The sequence below is a fragment of the Eleutherodactylus coqui genome, chromosome 3 (assembly GCF_035609145.1).
Source record: "Eleutherodactylus coqui strain aEleCoq1 chromosome 3, aEleCoq1.hap1, whole genome shotgun sequence".
Lineage (NCBI taxonomy): Eukaryota > Metazoa > Chordata > Amphibia > Anura > Eleutherodactylidae > Eleutherodactylus > Eleutherodactylus coqui.
In genome coordinates, this window is record NC_089839.1 from 80,187,969 (window position 1) to 80,211,863 (window position 23,895).

At 45.6% G+C, this 23,895-nt stretch overlaps 1 protein-coding gene across 2 annotated transcripts in view; it reads left to right on the top strand.

Moving 5' to 3' along the window:
• The window catches only part of LOC136620797 (cystatin-like), a 29,702-nt gene extending 24,013 nt beyond the window's left edge, over positions 1-5,689 (top strand). For both annotated transcript variants that reach the window (XM_066595790.1, XM_066595791.1), the window contains 2 exons: positions 4,163-4,264; positions 5,479-5,689. In XM_066595790.1, the coding sequence (XP_066451887.1) occupies positions 4,163-4,264; positions 5,479-5,553 (177 nt within the window). In that variant the 3' untranslated portion in view covers positions 5,554-5,689. The remainder of the gene's footprint in view (positions 1-4,162; positions 4,265-5,478) is intronic.
• Positions 5,690-23,895: the final 18,206 nt, after the last annotated feature.

Sequence of the window (23,895 nt, forward strand, 5' to 3'; positions counted from 1 at the left end):
TTCCGTTTTGTCACTCCACCCCACAGCCCAGACATATGAAGAATATGGGAGATGGTTGTGACATGCTCCTTGAATGTTGCTATAGGTCTCTTGGAAGCCTCTTATGTAGTGGCCCAGAATTAGTGCCCCCCGCAGCACTTTAATAGCTACCTCCTGTAGTGTGTCTATATGTTTGCCTCTTTGTGCTGTTAAGTGTTAAGGACCATGGGATGTTATGTTTATTGGCCCAAACAGGTAATTTCAAGGTTCTCTACACAGCTGTTATTTATAGGTCCTGTGTGTGGCTGGGCTAACTACACTTGGGGTTTCGCAGAAGAGAATGGTAGAGCCACCTGTGACAGAGTAATTCTTCTACTCCGCCATCTTCCCTAGCCCAAGGTCAGTTTTGGGTCACCACACTTGCAGAAAAATACAATTAAGGAAATGTCAGAAAAATCCTACTAAAAGAGATGAACTCTATATGGGGGAAATCATAATCATTGTAAATAATGGAAGCAGAGTACTGACTGCTATTTATCATTATTTTAACCCCTTAAGGACCAAACTGTTTTGCACCTTAAGGACCAGACACTTTTTAGGGATTTTACCCGTGTGGCAGTTTCACTGCCGTATTTTGTTTCCTTTAGCTACCAAAAATTATTTTTGCTGTTTTTTCTTTCCGTGACATATAGGGCGATTTTTTAAAAACATCTTTTTCACTGACTTTCCTTCTGTTTTTTAGTTTTATTAGGGGGTAAAATGCTAAAAAAATGATTTTTTAAACATTTATAGTTCTTTTTTTTCATTTAGTATATTTATACTAAAATAAAGTACGGAAATGGGTTCCTCTATATGTTTTGGGCGTTTTGATATATAATATGTATGGTTTTGGTTTACAGGGTGCGTAAGGCAATGGTTTTGGTTGGCGTCAGCTTTGGGTTATTTTCTTTCTTATGTAATATTGTTGTTTTATTCTGTTATTTTGTTTTACTGATGTATGTAATTATGTTTTTTACTATCTGTGTCCGCCATGATGTCATGAAAGACCTCTGGGGAACATTCACTTTTTGGAAAAAAAAAATTATTTGACACTTTTCCACTGTAGCTGGGGCATCCATAGGAGCCCCAGTTACAGGGGAAAACAATCCCTGCAGTGACATTAGACACTGGAAGAACTGGCCAGGGTCTAGTATGACCCTCCAGCTCTGTTGTAGCAGGGAAGCCCGGCGGTCACATGACCCCCCAGGCTCCCAGAGCGGAAGACTTCCTTCCACTTTCACTTTCAGTACACAGTACCCTATGAGCGCTGTGTACTCTGCAAAGGAAAAGGCAGAAAGGGTTAAAAACTTCTCCTGCCTTCTCCTCCGGGTTATGCCATGCTTGACTTTCCCTAAGTTGCAGTTAGGCAGAATGTCCAATGAGAACAAGGACAGCTGACAGCCAATGGAGAAATAAGGTGGTTGTTGAAGGGCAACTAAACTAATACATGGAATGACGGGACTGGAATACCCAGAGAGGCTATCCAAATTGGGACTATTTACTCTAGAAAAAGAAGGTTAAGAGGCGACCAAATAACCATGTATAAGTACATGAGGGGACAACACATGGATCTCTCCCGTGATCTGTTTACACCCAGGACCACAAAGGTAACAAGAGGACATCCGCTACGATTAGAGGAAAGTAGGTTTCATCACCAACACAGAAAGGGGTTCTTTACTGTAAGAGCAGTTAGACTGTGGAACTCTCTACCGGAGGAAGTGGTGATGGCAAAATCGATAGAGGAGTTTAAAAGGGGACTTGATGTCTTTCTGGAGAAGAAGTATATTACAGGATATAAATATTAGGTTAAGTGTCAATCCTGGTACACAGGCAGGTAGGAACTATTAGGGGTTGATCCAGGGAACAGTCTGATTGCCATTAGGGAGTCGGGAAGGAATTTTTCCACCAAAAGGGCTAATTGGCTTCTGGCCTTGGGGTTTTTTGCCTTCCTCTGGATCAACACAGTAGGATAGACAGGCTGGACTAGATGGACAATGTCTTCATTCGGCCTTACATACTATGTTACTATGTTACTATGTTGGGCAGATTATACTTAATCTTTCTTTTTAACCACTTAATTTCCCAATCACCAAAATAATAATATCATAAATACAAATGTAAAGTTTCAAAAATAGTTAAAAATGTAATTATATAAAGGCTTTTGTAGTGTCCATTCCAAGCCACTACACTCACAGACTATTAGATGATAATAATGTTTATTTATATAGCATTAGCATATTTTGCGGTGCTTACAAAACGGGGAGAACAGATCCAAAAAACAAAATTACAAAAAACACTGTTACATGTAGTAATCAATTGATGGAAACAGTAGGGGTGAGGGTCCTGCTCCAACGAGCTTACATACTACAAATGCATGATATAGAAGGTAAAGGGGCTGGAGATGTATCAGACTTAAGCTGTGTGGTGGCTGAATCGGTATGACTGCAGCGGGCAGTTGATTATGGCTAGCAGGAATTGCAGTCAGCAAGGGCAGGGAGCATGTTATCAGGAGGAGTAAAAGGGTTTGGTTTGGGGATATGGTATGTATAGTAGCCTGAAAAAGGGCACTGCATAGCGCTTCTAGCGGCCCTAGGGGTTTAATCTGAGTATTTTGCACAGGTGATGTAGGTGACCTATCAAACAGTTAGGTCATTTTTTTCAGCTGCACAGGATAGATAAAATGCCTAGAGACTCAGGTGATGCAGGTAGCCTAGCAACCAAATAGGTTGTGATTGGCTGCAGACAGAGGCGATATATAAGGGGACAAAACAGTCGCAGGAGAGAGATGAAATAGAGAAGTAGGAGAAAACCAGAGAAGTGCAGAAACAGAGAGAAGCAGAGAAGGAGAATCAGCTGTGACAGTGAGTAGAGGGAAGTCTGCTGTCCAAGGAGAGTGAGGTGTCGCAGTGAGGAGAAGAGGAGATGCAGAGATGCAGAGGACAGGAGAGATAAGAGAGAGCTGAGATGAAGAGAAGGAGATAAAGAGATGTAGATATGAAGAGGGATGGAGAAAAGAAATTCAAAGTAATCTCCCAGTAAATAAATGTGTTATACACAAGTGTCTTCATTGTTGCAAATTGTATATAATTCACTGGTAATTCGCTGCAGATATCGTTAGTTAGGGCTCCTTCCCACGAACGGATTTCCGCCGCGTAATTTGCGGCGGAAATCCGCTGCGTCGCCCGCAGCTATTAGGTTCTATTGAACCTAATAGCTCAGTGCTCACGGTGCAGAATTCCACCGCGGAATTCCACACCATGAAATCACCAGACCTCACCCGCGGCATGCTCTATTTGCCGCGGGTGTATGCGCGGACGGCTTCCATTGCAGTCAATGGAAGCCCGTCCGTCACGCTATCTTCCGCTGTAGCACAGCGGAAGATAGCGTGAAACTGCTTCCCCGCCTACCGCCGCCACGTCATGTGACGCGGTGGGCGTGTCATGTGACGTGGCCGGCGTGTCACATGACGCTGCAACGGGTCACGCCAAAGCGTCATGTGGGAGCGAGGACGCTGGATCCTCAAGTAAGTTTGGGGGTCTCTGGGGGGCGCCGTGACGGGCGGCGGAGCCCGTCACGGCCGTGTGCAGCCGGCCTTACTTACTGTGTGTGTTGAAGAGAATTAACTCATCTCCCTGTATGACTTAATAATAACACCGTGTTTACTGCAAATTAAGCACAATATCTGGCTGCTTGTGTTATTCAGCACCTCACTACTCACTACTATAAATCGTGTCCAAGGGCACTGGTGTCTTGAACCAAAGAAAAGAAAAACAATCATGATTACCCACTAATAGGCCCACCACATATGCTTCCCTGAAGATGCGTTTTTAGAACACACCTGAAGTTTTGTGTGTCAGGAATTGCCCAGATAATTTTGGGTAGTGTGTTCCAGAGGACTGGTGCTGCTCTGGAGAAGTCTTTGAGGTGAGAAAGAGAGGTCCGAATTAAAGGGGTACTTAATCTGATTTCATTAGCGGAGCGGAGTGCGCAGACTGGTTGGTGGATTGAGCAAAAGATTAAATGGCGATTAGAAGAGCAAAAACTCTTTGAAAACTTAATGCCTCGATTGATTACATTTAGTGTTCTGCCTCTAATTACAGTCTTGGTTTTCTGTAATAACAATTTCACACTTTCTTTACATTAGGTAGTTGCTGGTATGAAATATATGTTTGAAGTTGAAGCACTTGTCTATAACGGCCCTGTAAATGAATCTACTATGGAAGAATGTGCAAACATCACAAAAAAGGTAAATCCTTTCTGAAGACATGATGGAAGAAATGTTTTTAAAGCAATAGTGAAAAATGTTACTGAGCATGTATGATGTTAAAGTGGTCAAAAAAAAGCAACTATGAATACATAGGGTAGAAAAAAATGGTTGTTTCACAAACAGCTGCTGATGCTCCAGTCATCTCCCTTGCCCTAAAGGTCTCGAATCGCACACAACCCATCCTAAGGACTCTGTGTGGCCATTACAATTTACAGCCAGTAGCCACTCATTGTGCCATAGATTTCAGCTCTGTGATCTTACTGTACTTCATCACTTTGGCACTTCTGGACCACTGGGTCTCTGGTCCAGCTTCTGACAACCTGTTGTATGGCTTCCACCATCACTTACTCCATGGTTTGTGGTGGACAAGCTCAGACCTACTGGCAATGTGAAAAAAGCTGCATTTTCAGAAGAAAAAAAAAACTTGTGTGACATTAGGCAAGTGACTTATTAGGATTATTGGTCAGGTAGCAGACTGTATTGCCTAGGGCTAGTCCTAATAAGGTATGTTAAAGGGGTTGTCTCATCAATATAGTGCTAAATAATGGTCATTGAGACATATAGATTTTCTGTAATACAAGTGTGATACGAGGACATAGAAGAATTAATGTACTTGAACTGATATTGCCTCTCTGTTATTAGCCAGGAAAATTGAAGTATAATGTAGTCTTCTCTACTCACACTGTTGTAATTGGATACCAAGATAGCCCAACTTACATTCGACCCCCCCCTACTACTTTTCTCGTAGAAGAATGATAGTAAATTTTTTCTACCTTACCTCTTCCTCCAAGTGTTAACCAATAGTTATGAATCTCTGATTAGGCCAGCCCACACGGCGTAAGGTTGTTAGAATTTCTTCGTATAGGCACTCTGTTTTTTAGATGCTAATCCAACATGGTCTGTGCGCACATAAAATAAACACCATTTTCTGAGGAGATACTGAGTTGTCCTGTCAAATGTCGTATTTCACAAGAACATCTTAAAGTCCATCAGAACAGAAGCTGCTCTGGTAGAGCTGCTCTCGATTTCACCTCCCAGAGGGGCATGGGGGTCCTGAGCAGGAGGCCCTACACGATGATGTCCATATGCTCTAGTAGGATATATGAACAGGGGTTGTGATCTCAGTACAACTCTATGTTACTAGTCATATTCAGACATTTGTTTTGTAATCTTGTTTTTTTCTTTTTCCGTAGAGGTGCACATTTGGCGTTTTAACCGTTCCATGGAGAAACAACATCAAGGAGCTGCAATATGGTTATTGTCGTTAACAAAGGAAAATAATAGCAAGATCAGTCGTACTGAATACTGCTGTCTGAGAGAAATGGAAAACTGCTTCCATAATATTGCATGCAGAAGCTGCCCTTGGAGCCACATATATTGTGCCTATTAAACACTTAATATCTCCTTTTGTGTAGTGCAATTGTTTATTATTGTTGCCTGGAAATTGTATTAGCGATGTGTGAATTCTAAACACTGTGGAACTGCAAGTCCCATCATTCCCTGCCAGCCGTGTTCCTTAAAGGCATACTGTATCCATCTATAGTGTTTTTTAAGCCCAAACTTGAAGTGAAATTGACTTAAAACTTTAAGTTATCTCCATACGCGATGTATAATCTACTGCTGAAAATCTGTAACAAATCCGAAGCAAAACTCGCATCTGTTACATGATTTGGTGTGGATTCACTATGCTTTTATTCTGTGTATTACAAAAGATGAAACTCACAGAGAAAATCCTCAGCATACCTTGACTCATTCCATTTTGAAATCAACACTGCAGTTTAACCCCTTAGTGACTACTCCCATAGACCTTTTATGTCCTGGTTTAGTGGGATTTAATCCCCAGGACAGTAAAAACACACTCGCTCTGAGGATTAAAGCCATGTGGGCTATAGACTTGACAACTCCATCCTGTCAGTTACTGGAGGTAACGACAACCTGGAGCTGTCAAAGGGGGAGCCACGGGGTGCCCCTCTAGTCACGCGATCGCCGTTATCTACCTGATACCAGCGACGCATAATAGTGTAAAAAAAGTAAATATAAGTTTAAGATTAGAGATGAGCGAGCACCAAAATGCTCGGGTGCTCGTTACTCGGGACGAAATTTTTGCGATGCTCGAGGGTTCGTTTCGAGTAACGAACCCCATTGAAGTCAATGGGCGACCCGAACATTTTTGTATATCGCCGATGCTCGCTAAGGTTTCCATTTGTGAAAATCTGGGCAATTCAAGAAAGTGATGGGAATGGCACAGCAACGGATAGGGCAGGCGAGGGGCTCCATGTTGGGCTGCATCTCAAGTTCCCAGGTCCCACTATTAAGTCACAATAGCGGCAAGAGTGGGCCCCCCCCCCTCCCAACAATTTTTACTTCTGAAAAGCCCTCATTAGCAATGCATACCTTAGCTAAGCACCACACTACCTCCAACAAAGCACAATAACTGCCTGCATGACACTCCGCTGCCACTTCTCCTGGGTTACATGCTGCCCAACCCCCCCCCCCCTGCACGACCCAGTGTCCACAGCGCACACCAAATTGTCCCTGCGCAGCCTTCAGCTGCCCTCATGCCACGCCACTGTCATGTCTATTTATAAGTGCGTCTGCCATGAGGAGGAACCGCAGGCACACACTGCAGAGGGTTGGCACGGCTAGGCAGCGACCCTCTTTAAAAGGGGCGGGGCGATAGCCCACAATGCTGTACAGAAGCAATGAGAAATATAATCCTGTGCCACCGCCATCAGGAGCTGCACACGTGGGCATAGCAATGGGGAACCTATGTGCCACACACTATTCATTCTGTCAAGGTGTCTGCATGCCCCAGTCAGACCGCGGTTTATTATAAATAGTCACAGGCAGTACAACTGGGAATCCCCAACTCCGCAATGGGAATTCCGTGTGCACCCACAGCATGGGTGGCTCCCTGGAACCCACCGGCTGTACATAAATGTATCCCATTGCAGTGCCCTGGACAGCAGAGCTAATGTCAGATTAAATGCAGGTGGGCTTCGGCCCACACTGCATGCCCCAACCTGACCGGGCTTTTTAATTCATAGACACAGGCAGGTACAACTCCCTATTGTGAAGTCCCTGTGGACCGACAGCATGGGTGGGTGCCAGGAAGCCACCAGCGGCACATAAATATATCCCATAGCATTGCCCATCACAGCTGAGGTAATGTCATGTTTAATGCAGGTGGGCTTCGGGGTGGGCTTCGGCCCACACTGCATGCCCCAGTCAGACTGGGGTTCTTTAGAAGTGGACACATGTAGTTACAACTCCGTGTGGACCGACAGCATGGGTGCCTGCCAGGAAGCCACCGGCGGTACATAAATATATCCCATTGCATTGTCCATCACAGCTGAGGTAATGTCATGTTTAATGCAGGTGGGCTTCGGCCCACACTGCATGCCCCAGTCAGACTGGGGTTCTTTAGAAGTGGACACATGTAGTTACAACTTCGTGTAGACCGACAGCATGGGTGGCTCCCTGGAACCCACCGGCGGTACATAAATATATCCCATTGCAGTGCCCAGCACAGCTGATGTAACGTCAGCTGTAATGCAGGTGGGCTAAAAATTAATTGGATTACACTGTAGGCGAGGGCCCCAAAAAATTGGTGTACCAACAGTACTAATGTACGTCAGAAAAATTGTCCATGCCCAACCAAGAGGGCAGGTGAAACCCATTAATCGCTTTGGTTAATGTGGCTTAATTCGTAACTAGGCCTGGAGGCAGCCCAGTTAAAATAAAAATTGGTTCAGGTGAAAGTTTCAACGCTTTAATGAGCATTGAAACGTATAAAAATTGTTTACAAAAATTATATGAATGAGCCTTGTGGGCCTAAGAAAAATTGCCCGTTCGGCGTGATTACGTGAGGTTTCAGGAGGAGGAGCAGGATGAATATTATACACAGATTGATTAAGCTAAAAGGTCCCCGTTTTTTATGGTGATAGAGAACAATGCTTCCATCCGCGGGTGCAGCCTACGTATTGTTTAGGTATCGCTGCTGTCCGCTGGTGGAGAAGAGAAGTCTGGGGAAATCCAGGCTTTGTTCATCTTGATGAGTGTAAGCCTGTCGGCACTGTCGGTTGACAGGCGGGTACGCTTATCTGTGATGATTCCCCCAGCCGCACTAAACACCCTCTCTGACAAGACGCTAGCCGCAGGACAAGCAAGCACCTCCAGGGCATACAGCACGAGTTCAGGCCACGTGTCCAGCTTCGACACCCAGTAGTTGTAGGGAGCAGAGGCGTCACGGAGGACGGCTACGTACTCCCTCACCATCGTTTTACAGTGCTCCCGCCGACTCAGCCTTGACTGGGGAGCGGTGACACAGTCTTGCTAGGGAGCCATAAAGCTGGCAAAGGCCTTAGAGAGTGTTCCCCTGCCTGTGCTGTACATGCTGCCTGATCTCTGCGCCTCCCCTGCTACCTGGCCCTCGGAACTGCGCCTTCGGCCACTAGCGCTGTCGGATGGGAATTTTACCATCAGTTTGTCCGTCAGGGACCTGTGGTATAGCATCACTCTCGAACCCCTTTCCTCTTCGGGTATGAGAGTGGAAAGGTTCTCCTTATACCGTGGGTCGAGCAGTGTGTACACCCAGTAATCCGTAGTGGCAAGAATGCGTGTAATGCGAGGGTCACGAGAAAGGCATCCTAACATGAAGTTAGCCATGGGTGCCAGGGTATCTGTACGCAACACATGGCTGTCCTCACTAGGAAGAGAACTTTCAGGATCCTCCTCCTCCTCCTCTGGCCATACACGCTGAAAGGATGACAGGCAAGCAGCATGGGTACCCTCAGCAGTGGGCCAAGCTGTCTCTTTCCCCTCCTCCTCATCCTCCTCATGCTCCTCCTCCTCCTCAACGCGCTGAGATATAGACAGGAGGGTGCTCTGACTATCCAGCGACATACTGTCTTCCCCCGCCTCTGTTTCCGAGCGCAAAGCGTCTGCCTTTATGCTTTGCAGGGAACTTCTCAAGAGGCATAGCAGAGGAATGGTGACGCTAATGATTGCAGCATCGCCGCTCACCATCTGGGTAGACTCCTCAAAGTTTCCAAGAACCTGGCAGATGTCTGCCAACCAGGCCCACTCTTCTGTAAAGAATTGAGGAGGCTGACTCCCACTGCGCCGCCCATGTTGGAGTTGGTATTCCACTATAGCTCTACACTGCTCATAGAGCCTGGCCAACATGTGGAGCGTAGAGTTCCACCGTGTGGGCACGTCGCACAGCAGTCGGTGCACTGGCAGATTAAACCGATATTGCAGGGTGCGCAGGGTGGCAGCGTCCGTGTGGGACTTGCGGAAATGTGCGCCGAGCTGGCGCACCTTTCCGAGCAGGTCTGACAAGCGTGGGTAGCTTTTCAGAAAGCGCTGAACCACCAAATTAAAGACGTGGGCCAGGCATGGCACGTGCGTGAGGCTGCCGAGCTGCAGAGCCGCCACCAGGTTACGGCCGTTGTCACACACGACCATGCCCGGTTTGAGGCTCAGCGGCGCAAGCCAGCGGTTGGTCTGCTCTGTCAGACCCTGCAGCAGTTCGTGGACCGTGTGCCTCTTCTCCTTATCTCCTTATCTCCTAAGCTGAGTAGTTTCAGCACGGCCTGCTGACGCTTGCCCACCGCTGTGCTGCCACGCCGCGCGACACCGACTGCTGCCGACGTGCTGCTGCTGACACATCTTGATTGTGAGACAGAGGTTGCATTGGAGGAGGAGGGTGGTTTAGTGGAGGAAGCATACACCGCAGCAGATACCACCACCGAGCTGGGGCCCGCAATTCTGGGGGTGGGTAGGACGTGAGCGGTCCCAGGCTCTAACTCGGTCCCAGCCACCACTAAATTCACCCAATGTGCCGTCAGGGAGATATAGTGGCCCTGCCCGCCTGTGCTTGTCCACGTGTCTGTTGTTAAGTGGACCTTGGCAGTAACCGCGTTGGTGAGGGCGCGTACAATGTTGCGGGAGACGTGGTCGTGCAGGGCTGGGACGGCACATCGGGAAAAGTAGTGGCGACTGGGAACTGAGTAGCACAGGGCCGCCGCCGCCATCATACTTTTGAAAGCCTCCGTTTCCACAACCCTATACGGCAGCATCTCCAGGCTGATCAATTTGGCCATGTGCACGTTTAACGCTTGAGCGTGCAGGTGCGTGGCAGCGTACTTGCGCTTGCGCTCCAACACTTGCGCTAGCGACGGCTGGATGGTGCGCTGACAGACATTGGTGGATGGGGCCGAGGACAGCGGAGGTGAGGGTGTGGGTGCAGGCCAGGAGACGGTAGTGCCTGTGTCCTGAGAGGGGGGTTGGATCTCAGTGGCAGGTTGGGGCACAGGGGGAGAGGCAGCGGTGCAAACCGGAGGCGGTGAACGGCCTTCGTCCCACCTTGTGGTGTGCTTGGCCATCATATGTCTGCGCATGCTGGTGGTGGTGAGGCTGGTGGTGGTGGCTCCCCGGCTGATCTTGGTGCGACTTAGGTTGCACACCACTGTTCGTCGGTCGTCTGCACTCTCAGTGAAAAACTGCCAGACCTTTGAGCACCTCGGCCTCTGCAGGGTGGCATGGCGCGAGGGGGCGCTTTGGGAAACAGTTGGTGGATTATTCGGTCTGGCCCTGCCTCTACCCCTGGACACCGCACTGCCTCTTGCAACCTGCCCTGCTGCTGCCCTTGCCTCCCCCTCTGAAGACCTGTCCTCAGTAGGCGTAGCAAACCAGGTGGGGTCAGTCACCTCATCGTCCTGCTGCTCTTCCTCCGAATCCTCTGTGCGCTCCTCCCTCGGACTTACTGCCCTTACTACTACCTCACTGATAGACAACTGTGTCTCATCGTCATCGTCCTCCTCACCCACTGAAAGGTCTTGAGACAGTTGCCGGAAGTCCCCAGCCTCATCCCCCGGACCCCGGGAACTTTCAAAAGGTTGGGCATCTGTCACAACAAACTCCTCCAGTGGGAGAGGATTCGGAACCCTTGCTGCCCATTCTGGGCAGGGGCCCGGGAACAGTTCCTGGGAGTTTGCCTGCTCCTCCAAAATTTTTTTGGAAAAGCCCACTGCCTATATAGACTGTATATGTCTTTCACTGTCCCTGCCTCACCACTACTGGCCCTGGACTATGTAAAATTACTGCAGACTGTTTCACACTGGACAGGAATACAGCGGTGATGTAAGAGGCAACGCAGAGCCAGGAAAGAATTTTGCGCAAGCCTGCTGTAACACTTAGCTGGCTGCGTATGAATTAGGACAACTACCCCCAGCAGAGACGCAGTACACTGAGGACGGTCACAGGCAGCCCAAATAGATTTTTTTTCCCAAAGTTTTTTGGAAAAGCCCACTACCTATATAGACTGTATATGTCTTCTGTCCCTGCCTCACCACTACTGGCCCTGGACTATGTAAAATTACTGCAGACTGTTTCACTCTGGACAGGAATACAGCGGTGATGTGACGGGCAACGCAGAGCCAGGAAAGAATTTTGCGCAAGCCTGCTGTAACACTTAGCTGGCTGCGTATGAATTAGGACAACTACCCCCAGCAGAGACGCAGTACACTGAGGACGGTCACAGGCAGCCCAAATAGATTTTTTTTCCCAAATTTTTTTGGAAAAGCCCACTACCTATATAGACTGTATATGTCTTCTGTCCCTGCCTCACCACTACTGGCGCTGGACTATGTAAAATTACTGCAGACTGTTTCACTCTGGACAGGAATACAGCGGTGATGTGACGGGCAACGCAGAGCCAGGAAAGAATTTTGCGCAAGCCTGCTGTAACACTTAGCTGGCTGCGTATGAATTAGGACAACTACCCCCAGCAGAGACGCAGTACACTCAGGACGGTCACAGGCAGCCCAAATAGATTTTTTTCCCAAAATTTTTTGGAAAAGCCCACTGCCTATATAGACTGTATATGTCTTCTGTCCCTGCCTCACCACTACTGGCCCTGGACTATGTAAAATTACTGCTGGACGCAATGCTCTGGATGCAATGCTCTGCACGGCTGATATACAAAAAAAAAAAAAAAGTGCAACACTGCAAAAAGCAGCCTCAACAGTACTGCACATGGTCAGATGTGGCCCTAAGAAGGACCGTTGGGGTTCTTAAAGCCTAAAATACTCCTAACGCTCTCCCTATAGCAGCTCTGGCACCAGCAGCACTGTCCCTGATCTCTGTCAGAATGCATCTGTGGTGAGCCGCGGGAGGGGCCGATTTATATACTCGGGTGACACCTGATCTCGCCAGCCACTCACTGCAGGGGGGTGGTATAGGGCTTGAACGTCGCAGGGGGAAGTTGTAATGCCTTCCCTGTCTTTCTATTGGCCAGAAAAGCGCGCTAACGTCTCAGAGATGAAAGTGAAAGTAACTCGAACATCTCGTGGTGCTCGTTTCGAATAACGAGCATCTCGAACACGCTAATATTCAAACTAGTATCAAGCTCGGGCGAGTACGTTTGCTCATCTCTAACAAAGATGCAATTTTGCTGCGATTTTCTCATTGCAAAATCGCGATCGCCTGTGTGAGACTAGCTTTAGCGTATTTTGCATGCATTTGTACATTCCCATTGACTTCTATGAGACTAGTCAAACAAGTTGTAAAAAATTCTCTGCGCTCATAAGGATTCCGGAAAATTCCAAGAAAAAACAAAAACACTCAAAAACTTTACTGTAGTCCTTAAACTAAGACATTGAAACAACAGAAACAATGTACAACGCATTTCGGCGCACGAAGGTGCCCTTTTCAAGCACAATTACAAGATGTAAAAAACAGACATTTATACATTAAAGGGGTTGTCCCGCGCCAAAACGGTTTTTTTTTTAATTCAATAGGCCCCCCGTTTGGCGCAAGACAAACCCGATGCATGTGTTTAAAAAAAAAAACGGATAGTACTTACCCGAATCTTACTTACCTTAGTAAGATGGCCGCCGGGATCTTCACCCACGATGCACCGCGGGTCTTCTCACATGGTGCACCGTGGGCTCTCTGCGTTCCATTGCCGATTCCAGCCTCCTGATTGGCTGGAATCGGCACACGTGACGGGGCGAAGCTACGAGGAGCAGCTCTCCGGCACGAGCGGCCCCATTCACCAGGGAGAAGTCCGGACTGCGCAAGCGCGTCTAATCGGGCGATTAGACGCTGAAATTAGACGGCTCCATGGAGACGAGGACGCTAGCAACGGAGCAGGTAAGTGAATAACTTCTGTATGGCTCATATTTAATGCACAATGTACATTACAAAGTGCATTAATATGGCCATACAGAAGTGTATAACCCCACTTGCTTTCGCGGGACAACCCCTTTAAGGCCGGCCTCACACGAGCGTGACGGGCTCCGCCGCGGAATATTTCGCGGCGAGGCCCGTCACGGCGCCCCCCAGAGACCCCATACTTACCAGCGGAAGATAGCGTGAAGACGCTTCCCCGCCCACCACCGCCGCGTCATGTGACACACCCACCGCGTCACATGACGCGGCGGCGGTAGGCGGGAAAGCGTTTTCACGCTATCTTCCGCTCTGTTACAGCGGGAGATAGTGTGAACGGACGGCTTCCATTGACTGCAATGGAAGCCGTCAGCGTGTACACCCGCGGCAAATAGAGCATGCCGCGGGTGAGGACGGGAGATTTCACGGTGCGGAATTCCACGGTGAAATTCCGCATCGTGAGCATTGTGCTATTAGGTTCAATAGAACCTAATAGCAGCGGGCAACGCAGCGGATTTTCGCCGCGAATTACGCGGCGTAAATCCATTCGTGGGAAGGAGGCCTAACACTTATTATTAGATCTCCCTCATTGGTGAGTGACTTCTGCGGTCTGAAATGTTGCTCCAGAGTGATGTCAGCCCACGAGGTCAGAGAGTCCACTTTCTGTGAAGTGGCTGCACATTGAAACACAATGTGTGTCTCTTTCCATCTGTCGTCGCCACGTCTGTGTCCATTGGTGAAACCATGTCATCACGGGAATCCCATGACTACTACCTTCTGGAACCCTACATGTGTCTCACTGTGCTGAGTAGGGTGTACATAATGTCCACTATTTACACCCAAAATGGATACCCCTTTTTTCCTTAAAGGAGCAGCTGGTGGCTTTCAGAACAGAAATTTTGCTTTAAGGTGTGTTAGGCCCACTTGTAGAGCCCTTGAGCTGTCAAGGGATAGAGAATCCCCACAAATGACCCCATTTTGAAAACTAGATCCGTTAATGAATTAATCTAGCGGTGTACTGCATATTTTGACCTTGCAGTTCTTGAATGAATCTAAGCAAAGCAGAAGAAAAACAATTACGCTTTTCATTTTTTATGGCATTTGTGTAACTTTAAAAACAGTTTTTTTTGTACAGCACACAGATGAATGAAGTCTTACACCCCAAAATGGATACCCCTGTTTTCAGAAACATACCCATGGTAACCCCAGTCTGCTTACAGACACATGGCTGCGCCTATAATGGGTGGAACACCAATTAGTTTTCAGGGCACTACTGAATAAATTCCTGGCCCCATTTGTAGAGCCATCAAGCTGCCAAAACAATATAATGCCCCCCCCCCCACACAAATGACCCCATTTTAAAATCTATACCGCTTAGCCCATTTATCTAAGTGTATACTGAGCATTCTGACCGCACAGTTCTTTGCAAAAATTATTATAAGAGAAGTGAAAAATAAATATAATTATTTACACTTTTTTCATAAAGGTGAGGACAGTTTCTTTGTTTCTACCCCCAATGTAGGCCCAAACAGCTTATACGACACATGGCTAGGCCTATAATGGAGGAAACACCCACCGGCTTTCAGGGCACAGCTGAATAAATTCCAGGTCCCATTGCACACTTGTGCAGAAAAAAAATCTGACTCCCTACAAAGAATCCCCCCCCCCATCCTCCTCAACCCCCCCCCCCCACCCCCGATCCTTTTTGGCACTCCCTAAATCTTAGATAAAAGTAATAATGCAAAACTGTGTGGTATGTCTGAAAACGGGTAATTACGGAGGCCTGGTTAGGATGTGCACATGGGCCAATAAAACCGAGTATACCCCCCTCCTCCCATGCTTGCTGCAAATCCAACACTTTTTGGGGAGGTATTTCTTGACCGAAGTGACAGACAAAAAAAGGAGATAAAACATGAAAAATTGTGGTAATTGACAAGCTAATAATTTTCTCTTCAAGCATAAAGTATTACATGTAATATAAAGGTTCATCTTAAATGCATTTGTAACAGACTAACATTTAATACAGTAAAAGTAAAATAAAAATGTAATAGAAAATATGGTATAAAATAAAAAATACTTTGTAAACAAAAACATCAACATCTTTTTCCTGCAAAATAAAACGAAACATTTATAATAACAATTACAGTGCCATCTTGTGCCCAATAAAAATATTGCACTGACATGTCACTTTTAAAGCTGGGGCTATGTAATAACAAAAAGTCACACAACTGTCTGTAGAAATCCTATGGGGAAAAATACTGGCAAGTCTCCTTGTGACTTACAAAACTTCCCATATATATAGCCTTAGGGCTCATACACACGAGTGTACTTTGGATCACAAGAAGATCCACTGGATAGTTCAAATCCAATTCCATCTGTTCAGTCATGTCTGACTCTTGGATACTCTGTACTCCACTCCTCTCCATGCTTCTCTATTCTCTACAGCAGCTTTTACTTGCCTGTTGTCCTTTCCCGTATCCTTCTTGATGATGTCCAGCCAGCATGTTTTTGTCTTCTCTGTTTCCTTTTACCACTGACCTTCCACAGAGCATCTCTTTTTCCACCAAATTCGCCCTCATCGTGTCCATAGTTAGTCAGTCTCTGTCTCGTGATCTTATCAACCCAGGGACACCTCTGGGTTGATAGAGTCCAGGACAGCTTTGTCAGTGGCCCTAGCAGTCCAGGGAATTTGCAGAAGTTTTCTCCAACACCACAGCTCCAAAGCATCAATTTTTTCTTCTGTCTGCAGTCCTCAATGTTTATGTCTTACAGCCATATGTGGCAATCGGTAAGACGATGACTATGATTACTCTTCGTTTGATGATGACTAACACAGCCTTGCTCTCTGCATATTGAGTCCATGCTCACCATGGCCATACATCCCAGTGCTAATTGACACTTTATCTCACCTATGAAGCTGCCACTATGATCGATGAGGGACCCAAGGAATACAAAGCTATTAACTACTTTGATTGTCTCATTGTTGACCTTTATGTAGACATTCGTCTTGGCAGTAGTTATGATCTTGGTCTTCTTGATGTTCAGGTGAAGTCACATCTGGATAAAGGTGCACTTAAAGAATAGTTTGGGTTCAACAAATAAATGTTATTTTTGCATGATGGTAAGTTATGAAGTTTTGCAGTATACTTTCTGTATCAATTCTTCATAGTTTTCAAGGTGTTTGCTGGGTTTCATTCAATAGGAACATGTGGTGCAGTTTAAATCTTGTAACAAGTAGAAGTAACAGCACATCTAGTGGCTGATACACATTTTACTGATTATATTCTTAATAAGCAATTACATTTTCCTAGACCTGTTTTTATGAAATTACATTTGAAGTGCCAGAGGTTAAAACTGCAGGTGGGTTATTTACAATATCAGTAATCTAGTGTTAATTGCAAACTCCGGAGAAGAAAACTTACATATGCATATACACATTTTTAAAAAGTTTTCACAGTAGCTTTTGGATGCAGCATTTAGCACTCTGCAAGCAAGCAATGGCCCCTTTTCTGTACCATGCTCGGGCATGTTCTACAAAATGCATGTAGTATTCTATGTGTAATGCTTATATAGAGTTTGGCACTGTACTCCATGCAGTTCTTGCAATGTGGAAGTTTGCAGTGCAATATTTTGGCTTGTACTTTTTTTTTATTTTTTGGCTATGCACTTGGCTACTGCTATATTTTGCATTGGACTTGTAGTTAGAGATGAGCGAGCATACTCGGTAAGGTGATATACTCGAGAGAGCATCGCCTTTTTCGAGTACCCGCTGGCTCGTCCCTTAAGAGATTCAGGGGGCCGCGGGGGTGAGCGGGAGGTTGCAGAGGGGATCCGGAGGGAGAGAGAGAGGGATCTCTCTTACTCTCCTCCCCGCTCCCCCTCGCTGCCCCGCACCCCCCCCACCCCCCCCCCCCGAATCTTCAGGGACGAGCCAGCAGGTACTCGAAAAAGGCGATGCTCTCTCGAGTATATCGCCTTACCGAGTATGCTCGCTCATCTCTACTTGCAGTCCATTCCCTTCCAGAGCACTAGATTATTTTCTAAACTTGTTGTACAATGCTTTTACAAAGGCAGATCTTATGGCCTGTGACTTCTATTCAAGTGTTGGACATTGTATTTTGATTTATGCTTTGCATAGCCTATGAACAAAGCTTTTTACAACCTATACTTGGCATTTAAAATTGCACACCCCCATGTCCACATTGAGTGTTGTAAAGCTCCAAGCAGCGCACATGTATTGTCAAATTTGACCAGCAAGTATGGACACCAAACCCTGAACAGTTCCCAAGCCATGTCTACACAATGGACAAAGAACATAAACAACTGTCTGTGGAATAACAGATGGAGTGGGAAATTTTCCCTATAATTCAAAATAAGAGTCCGTACCTGACTATAGCAGATGTCCCATCCTAACAAGAATGAACATTCCTCGGCCACTAACTGTCCTTACCTGGAACAGACATAAACAACTAAGTAAGAATACAACTACCACCTGTAACCACAGTACTTAGCTTGAGATGAGCAAGGAAAAACAGGAGACCAAGATGCAGCTCTGATTCCAACAACCATGACATGAAGACAAAGTAATCAGCACAGGTCCACAACCAAGACAGAAATAAAAGCCCCCGCTAATTGCTGGGAAGGTGCAACAGGTAGTGGAACACTCCCATAGTCATTCCCACCAGTGCTAGAGAAAGCTGGAAGGAAAATCCAAAACAGCACTAGCATAAACCAGACCTCTGTGAACAAAAACCAAAACCTGTCGCAACATGTGTCTTATGTATTGTTGTTGTGCAATTCCTTTTTTTTCAAGTGTTTAAAAAATGTTTTTTCTCTTTTTGTCATGTACTGGACAACATAAAAGTCATTGAATTGCATGTGACTAGTTTCGCTGAGCATATGGTGCGCATCCGAAGAGTGGCATAGGTGGAAATACTAAGCCACTACATATGTATCTTCGACAACGTCATGTTTCTACAAGTAGGAGCTGATGTAAGTTAGTAAGTTTTTTTCTTAGAAAATATTTTTCTTTAGAAAATAAGTTTAGACAGTGTTTTTTTATGTGAAAAATTAACACGCTGATATTTATTGTGTTGCATCACACAACAACAGACAGTTTACAAGAGTGGTCTCCAGTCACGTGATCGCCATTATCCAAAGGATAATGACGATCACGAAAAAGTTAAAAGACAGTTAAAGTTTGATACTCCGTTCAGTTTGGGAACCGTTGTGCATACTGGCAGAAGATTAGGGCCACAATGGGTATGTTTCTGAACACAGGACAAACACATTTTGGGGTGAAAGTCTTTATCATATGTGTGCTGTACAAAAATACCATTTTTAAAATGACGCAATTGCCAAAAAACGAGAATTGCAATTTTTTCCTTCTGCTTTGCTCCGTTTCATTCAAAAACTGTGGGGTGAAAATATGCAGTACATGCCTAGATAAATTTGATAAGGGGTCTAGTTTCCAAAATGGGGTCATTTGTGGGTGTTATCAGTTTGGCCGCTCAAGGGCTCTACAAGTGTGCAATGGGGGCTAAAACGCCTTCAGGCAAAATGTCTGTTCTGAAAACCACTGGCTGCTCTTTTTTGTTAGGGCCCCGTTGTGCATATGGGCATAATATTAGGGCCACAATACATATGTCTCTGAACACAGAACAAACAGAGGTATCTAATTTGGGGTGAAAGTCTTCATTCTTATGTGTGCTGTACAAAAAAAAAACCTGTTTTTAAAATGACATAATTGCTAATAAAATAAAAATCATAATTTGTTTTACTTCTGCTTTGCTTAGATTTATTCAAAAACTGTGGGGTCAAAATATGCAGTACACACGTAGATGAAAGTGTTGAGGGGTCTAGTTTTCAGAATAGGGTCATTTGTGGGGGTTGTGTCGTTTTGGCTGCTCTACAAGTGGGCAATGGGGCCTAAAACGCCTTCAAGCAAAATGTCTGTTCTGAAAGCCACCGACTGCTCCTTTCTGTTTGGGCCCCGTTGTGCATACGTATAGAAGATTAGGGCCACAACAGGTATGTTTCTGAACACAGGACAAACAGGGGTATCCATTTTGGGGTGCACATCCTCATTTTAATGTGCATTATACATTACGGTGTTATTCCATGTTAAACTGACACGTCAGATTTCCAAAATTTGGCTTGGTCACTAAGGGGTTAAAAGGCCATCCCCCAGGTCCATGGACCTCCACCCATGAGGAAAGAAAGTAAGTGCAGCTTAGCATAACCAACAGTGGATGTCCAAATATAGGAAGGCAAAAAAAATTCAATTAGGCAGAAGCCAATTTAGCTCATTTGGGGGAAATAAATTCCTTCCCGACTCCATAATGGCAGTTAGAATAATCCCTGGATCAACATTTTGAAAGTTCCTACCTGACTCCGAGACCCGGATTAACAACCTCACTTGTATTTAATGTCTATGTCCTGTAATATCATAGTGCTCTAGAGAGGCATCTAGTCCCCTCTTAAACTCCTCTATTGATTTTGCCATCACCATGTCGTCAGGCAGAGAGTTCCACAGTCTCACAGCTCTTACAGTAAAGAACCTCCTTCTATGATGAAACCTTCATTCCTCTAGACATAGATGATGCCCTCTTGTTACGGTTGCAGTCCTGGGTATAAACATATCATGGGAGAGATCCTTGTATTGTCCCCTAATGTATTCATACACAGCTATTTGGTCGCCCCTTAACCGTCTTTTTTCCAGGGTGAATAATCCCATTTTTGATAGTCTCTCTGGGTATTCCAGTCCTCCCACTCTGTTTATTAATTTTGTTGCCCTTCTTTGAACCCCATCAAGCATCGGTGTCCAGAACTGTACACAGTGCTCCATGTTTGTATAAGGTATCCTGTTTGCATTCTGTGTCCTGCGCTTTGTCTTTCTGTCCGTACTTACACCCCTCGGTCTATAGTCTTCACCTGTGCCTCTGTGTTTCCGGAGCCACTTGTTTACCTCCCTAAGCTCCCGCTGCCTTTCTTGTGTGGCTTGTGGTGCAGGTAGTATTTCCGAGAAAAGTACCTTGGAGGTCCTCGCCCTAAGCTTGGATCCTAGGTCCCTGAAATCATTTTGAGGGTCCTCCATTAATCACTAACTTTGTCGTTGGTGTCACTGTGCACCATGAGCACTGGATCCTCACCAGCCCCTCCCAGTAATCTGTCAACCTGTTCTGCGATGTGTCAAACTCGAGCTCCAGAAACACAACACACCATTCAATGATCCTGGTCTTTGTGGCAAATTGCCCTGTCTGTCCCCCTTATAATTGAGTCTCCCACCACAAGGACTTGTCTAGACTGCCCTGCATTCACCCTTCCCTTCTTACTGGAGCAGTCATCTCCCTGGCATTCAGAGTGCATGTCATGCTGCAGCGGTGCTGACCCTGTAATGGCATACCCCTCATCTGCCAACTTTGCAATCCTATTGAGGTGTGCAAGTTCAGGACTAGCTTCCCTGGTCCTCCTTTCTTTACCCCTTCTAACTATAACTCAGCTATCTACCTGCTTGTCCTGCTCTTCTAAACTACCACCCCCCCACGCGCATCTAAACTAGGGAGCGACTGTTCTGTGAGCAGCAATTCCTTTCCATATTGTCAGTGAATCTCAGTGTTGTCAGACACTCATTTAGATCCAGGACTTGCAAATGTGCAACATGCATGCATCTTGCACCCTTAATCGGCTAATCAAGGACTGCATACATTGCACAAGTAGCACACTGGACGGGATTTTAAATCCCTACCTGCTGAATACTACTGAAAGCAGTTCAGGAGAAGAGTCGGCTGGACGCTGCTGAGCCCCGGCTGCTGCAAAAAGGTGAGTATATATATTTTTTTATTTTTTACACTTTTTAGAATGCTTCTCAGGGAAGGGCTTATATTTGAAGCCCTTCCCCAAAAATTTATACAGCGATTGCCGGCAGCCCATTGCTTTCAATGGAGACGGTTGTATTGTCGGCTCTGTTGAATTCAATGGGAGAACATCGTTCTCCTATACCACAGCTGTGGCAGAGGATAGTGGGCAGCGCCCGTGTGACCGAGCCCTTTGGGCTGATAAACGCTGCTAGCAGCATTTTTTCCAGCCGTGACTCTGGCTTCGGTCACGTAATTTTGAAAAGATAGACACAGTAACTAAGTAGCCTACACCAAAGACAATCAAAGATGTTCACAGTTTCTTAGGCCTTTGTTGGATACTACAGGAGGTTTATCCCAAAGCTTGCCACTATTGCAGCTCCTTTGCAAGAACTATTGAGAGGGCAGCTTAAAACTTAGCCACATAGACCAGTAGCTATAAATTGGGGGGAAGAGCAGGAACAGGCTTCTCAGGTTCTTTCTAGAGAGATTGACTACCCCTCCTATTTTACCTTATCCTGACTACAGTTTGCCATTTCACCTGTACACTGATGCTAGTGTCCAGGGTTTAGGAGCAGTACACAGCCACGTGCAAGATGGGCAAGAAAGAGTCATCGCCTTTGCCAGTCGGTCCCTCAGAAGTACCGAAAGAAATGACCAGACCTACAGTTCCTTTAAGCTGGAATTCCTGGCACTGGTTTAGGCCATAACAGAGAGATTTAAAGACTATCTCTCTTCATCTACCTTTGGGGCCTTCACCGACAACACCCTAGCTCACCTGAACACAGCCTAATTGGGTGTATTAGAGCAACGGTGGTTCTCCCGTCTTTCAAATTTCAACTTCACCATCAAGTTCCAAGCTGGAAAAAGCAACACAAACGCCAATGCATTATCCCGTTTACCTTATGCTAGAGACTGTGCAGAGGTCGACGATGATCAATGGGAAGAAATAGAACTACCAGAATGCAGTTCCAAAACTGCTGATCTGAACGCTCTTCAAGTCAAAGATATCATACCAGCAACACAGAAAGAAGATCAACAGTGGTTCACTCTGCAAATAGAAAGTCAATTCTACATTGAACTTCTAGACTACCTTTCTTCGGGTACCACACTCAGAAGAATTAGACAAGACCATGTAGATCCAGGACTCCAGTGACTATGGTGACAACGAAAGAGACTATTCCTTAGAAGAAATCTGTTATGTTAGAATGCTATTGGTTTTTGTTATTGGTTGCACAGTGCAACAAATTTTGATTCCCTGGCGAGATGCAAGTATTATTCTGACTGTTACCATGACCAATCAGAACACTTTGGTGTACAAAATACTGAAGCAACTATTCGTAGACACTACTATTGGATTGATGTGAGAGCTGACATCGAGAAATGGTGCCAAAATTGTACAGTGTGCAAAACTAGAAGACAAGTCCAAGCAGACCAAAGAGTTCCTCTACATCCAATCGAACCCATGCAACCCTTTGAGATACTTGCTATTGACCATCTAAAGATTGAGTCCAGCAGATCCAGCTACGGCTATGTTCTCACCATGATCGATTACTACACAAAATACACTGTTGCCATCCTCATGAAAATCTTTACTGCAAAAACCACTGCCCAGCTGGTTTGAAAGAATTGCTTAATTCCTTATGGATGTCCAGAAAAAATCCTGTCTGATAGAGGTGCCACTTTCAGATCACAACTGTTCCAAGAACTCTGTCAACTGTACCATAGCAAGAAACCGCCTACCATCCTCAAGGAAATGGACTTTGTGAGAAAGCCAATCAAATTATTCTTGGATTGCTGAGAACAATTCCTGCCGACAAGAGAACTGACTGGCCAATGCTCCTACCATTACTGATATTTACTTACAACAACATGCCCCACTGTTCTACTGGATACACTCCATTCTATCTAATGTTTAGCCAGCCAAACAAGTTACCCGCAGATCTAGCCCTTGGAATATAACCCACAGATAAAGTTAACCTTTTGCCAACCAATGATTGAGTAAAAAAGCATCAACAGAGACCTAAAGAATCCCAGGAAATTGTTAATGCCTGCATAAAGGAATTTCATTGGAAACAGCAAAGAGACTTTCACAAAAATGCTATAGCTCTCCCATTAAACGTTCATGATCAAATCTGGCTAAAGACACTTCCACGGTCCAGAAAATTTTACTCTATATGGGAGCTACAGCCTTACATCGTGCTGTCCAAACGCTATGCTGATAAAGAAGCATATTATATTGGAGAGAAGAATCAGCAGCTAAACTCGTCAATCAAATTTACACTTTGTTCTTTGCTACCCCCACCTTCAGAAGACTTTGACAGTAAACCTAATGTTCCCAATCCAGAACTTGACCATACTTTGGATACAGACAATCCAATCCATCCAGTTTTTGACTCTGATGATCCGAGGACCTGGTGTCTGATGCCTGGCTTTGTGGCACTACTTCACCAGTCTGTCCCATTTGCTTCAAGCATGATCTCCACAGAGTTCCTGAAAATCTTCCAGTGTTGAGAAGAAGAAGAATTCAACCTCAAATGTTCAAAAATATCGAATCAGGAACAACTACCGGCCTGCTAC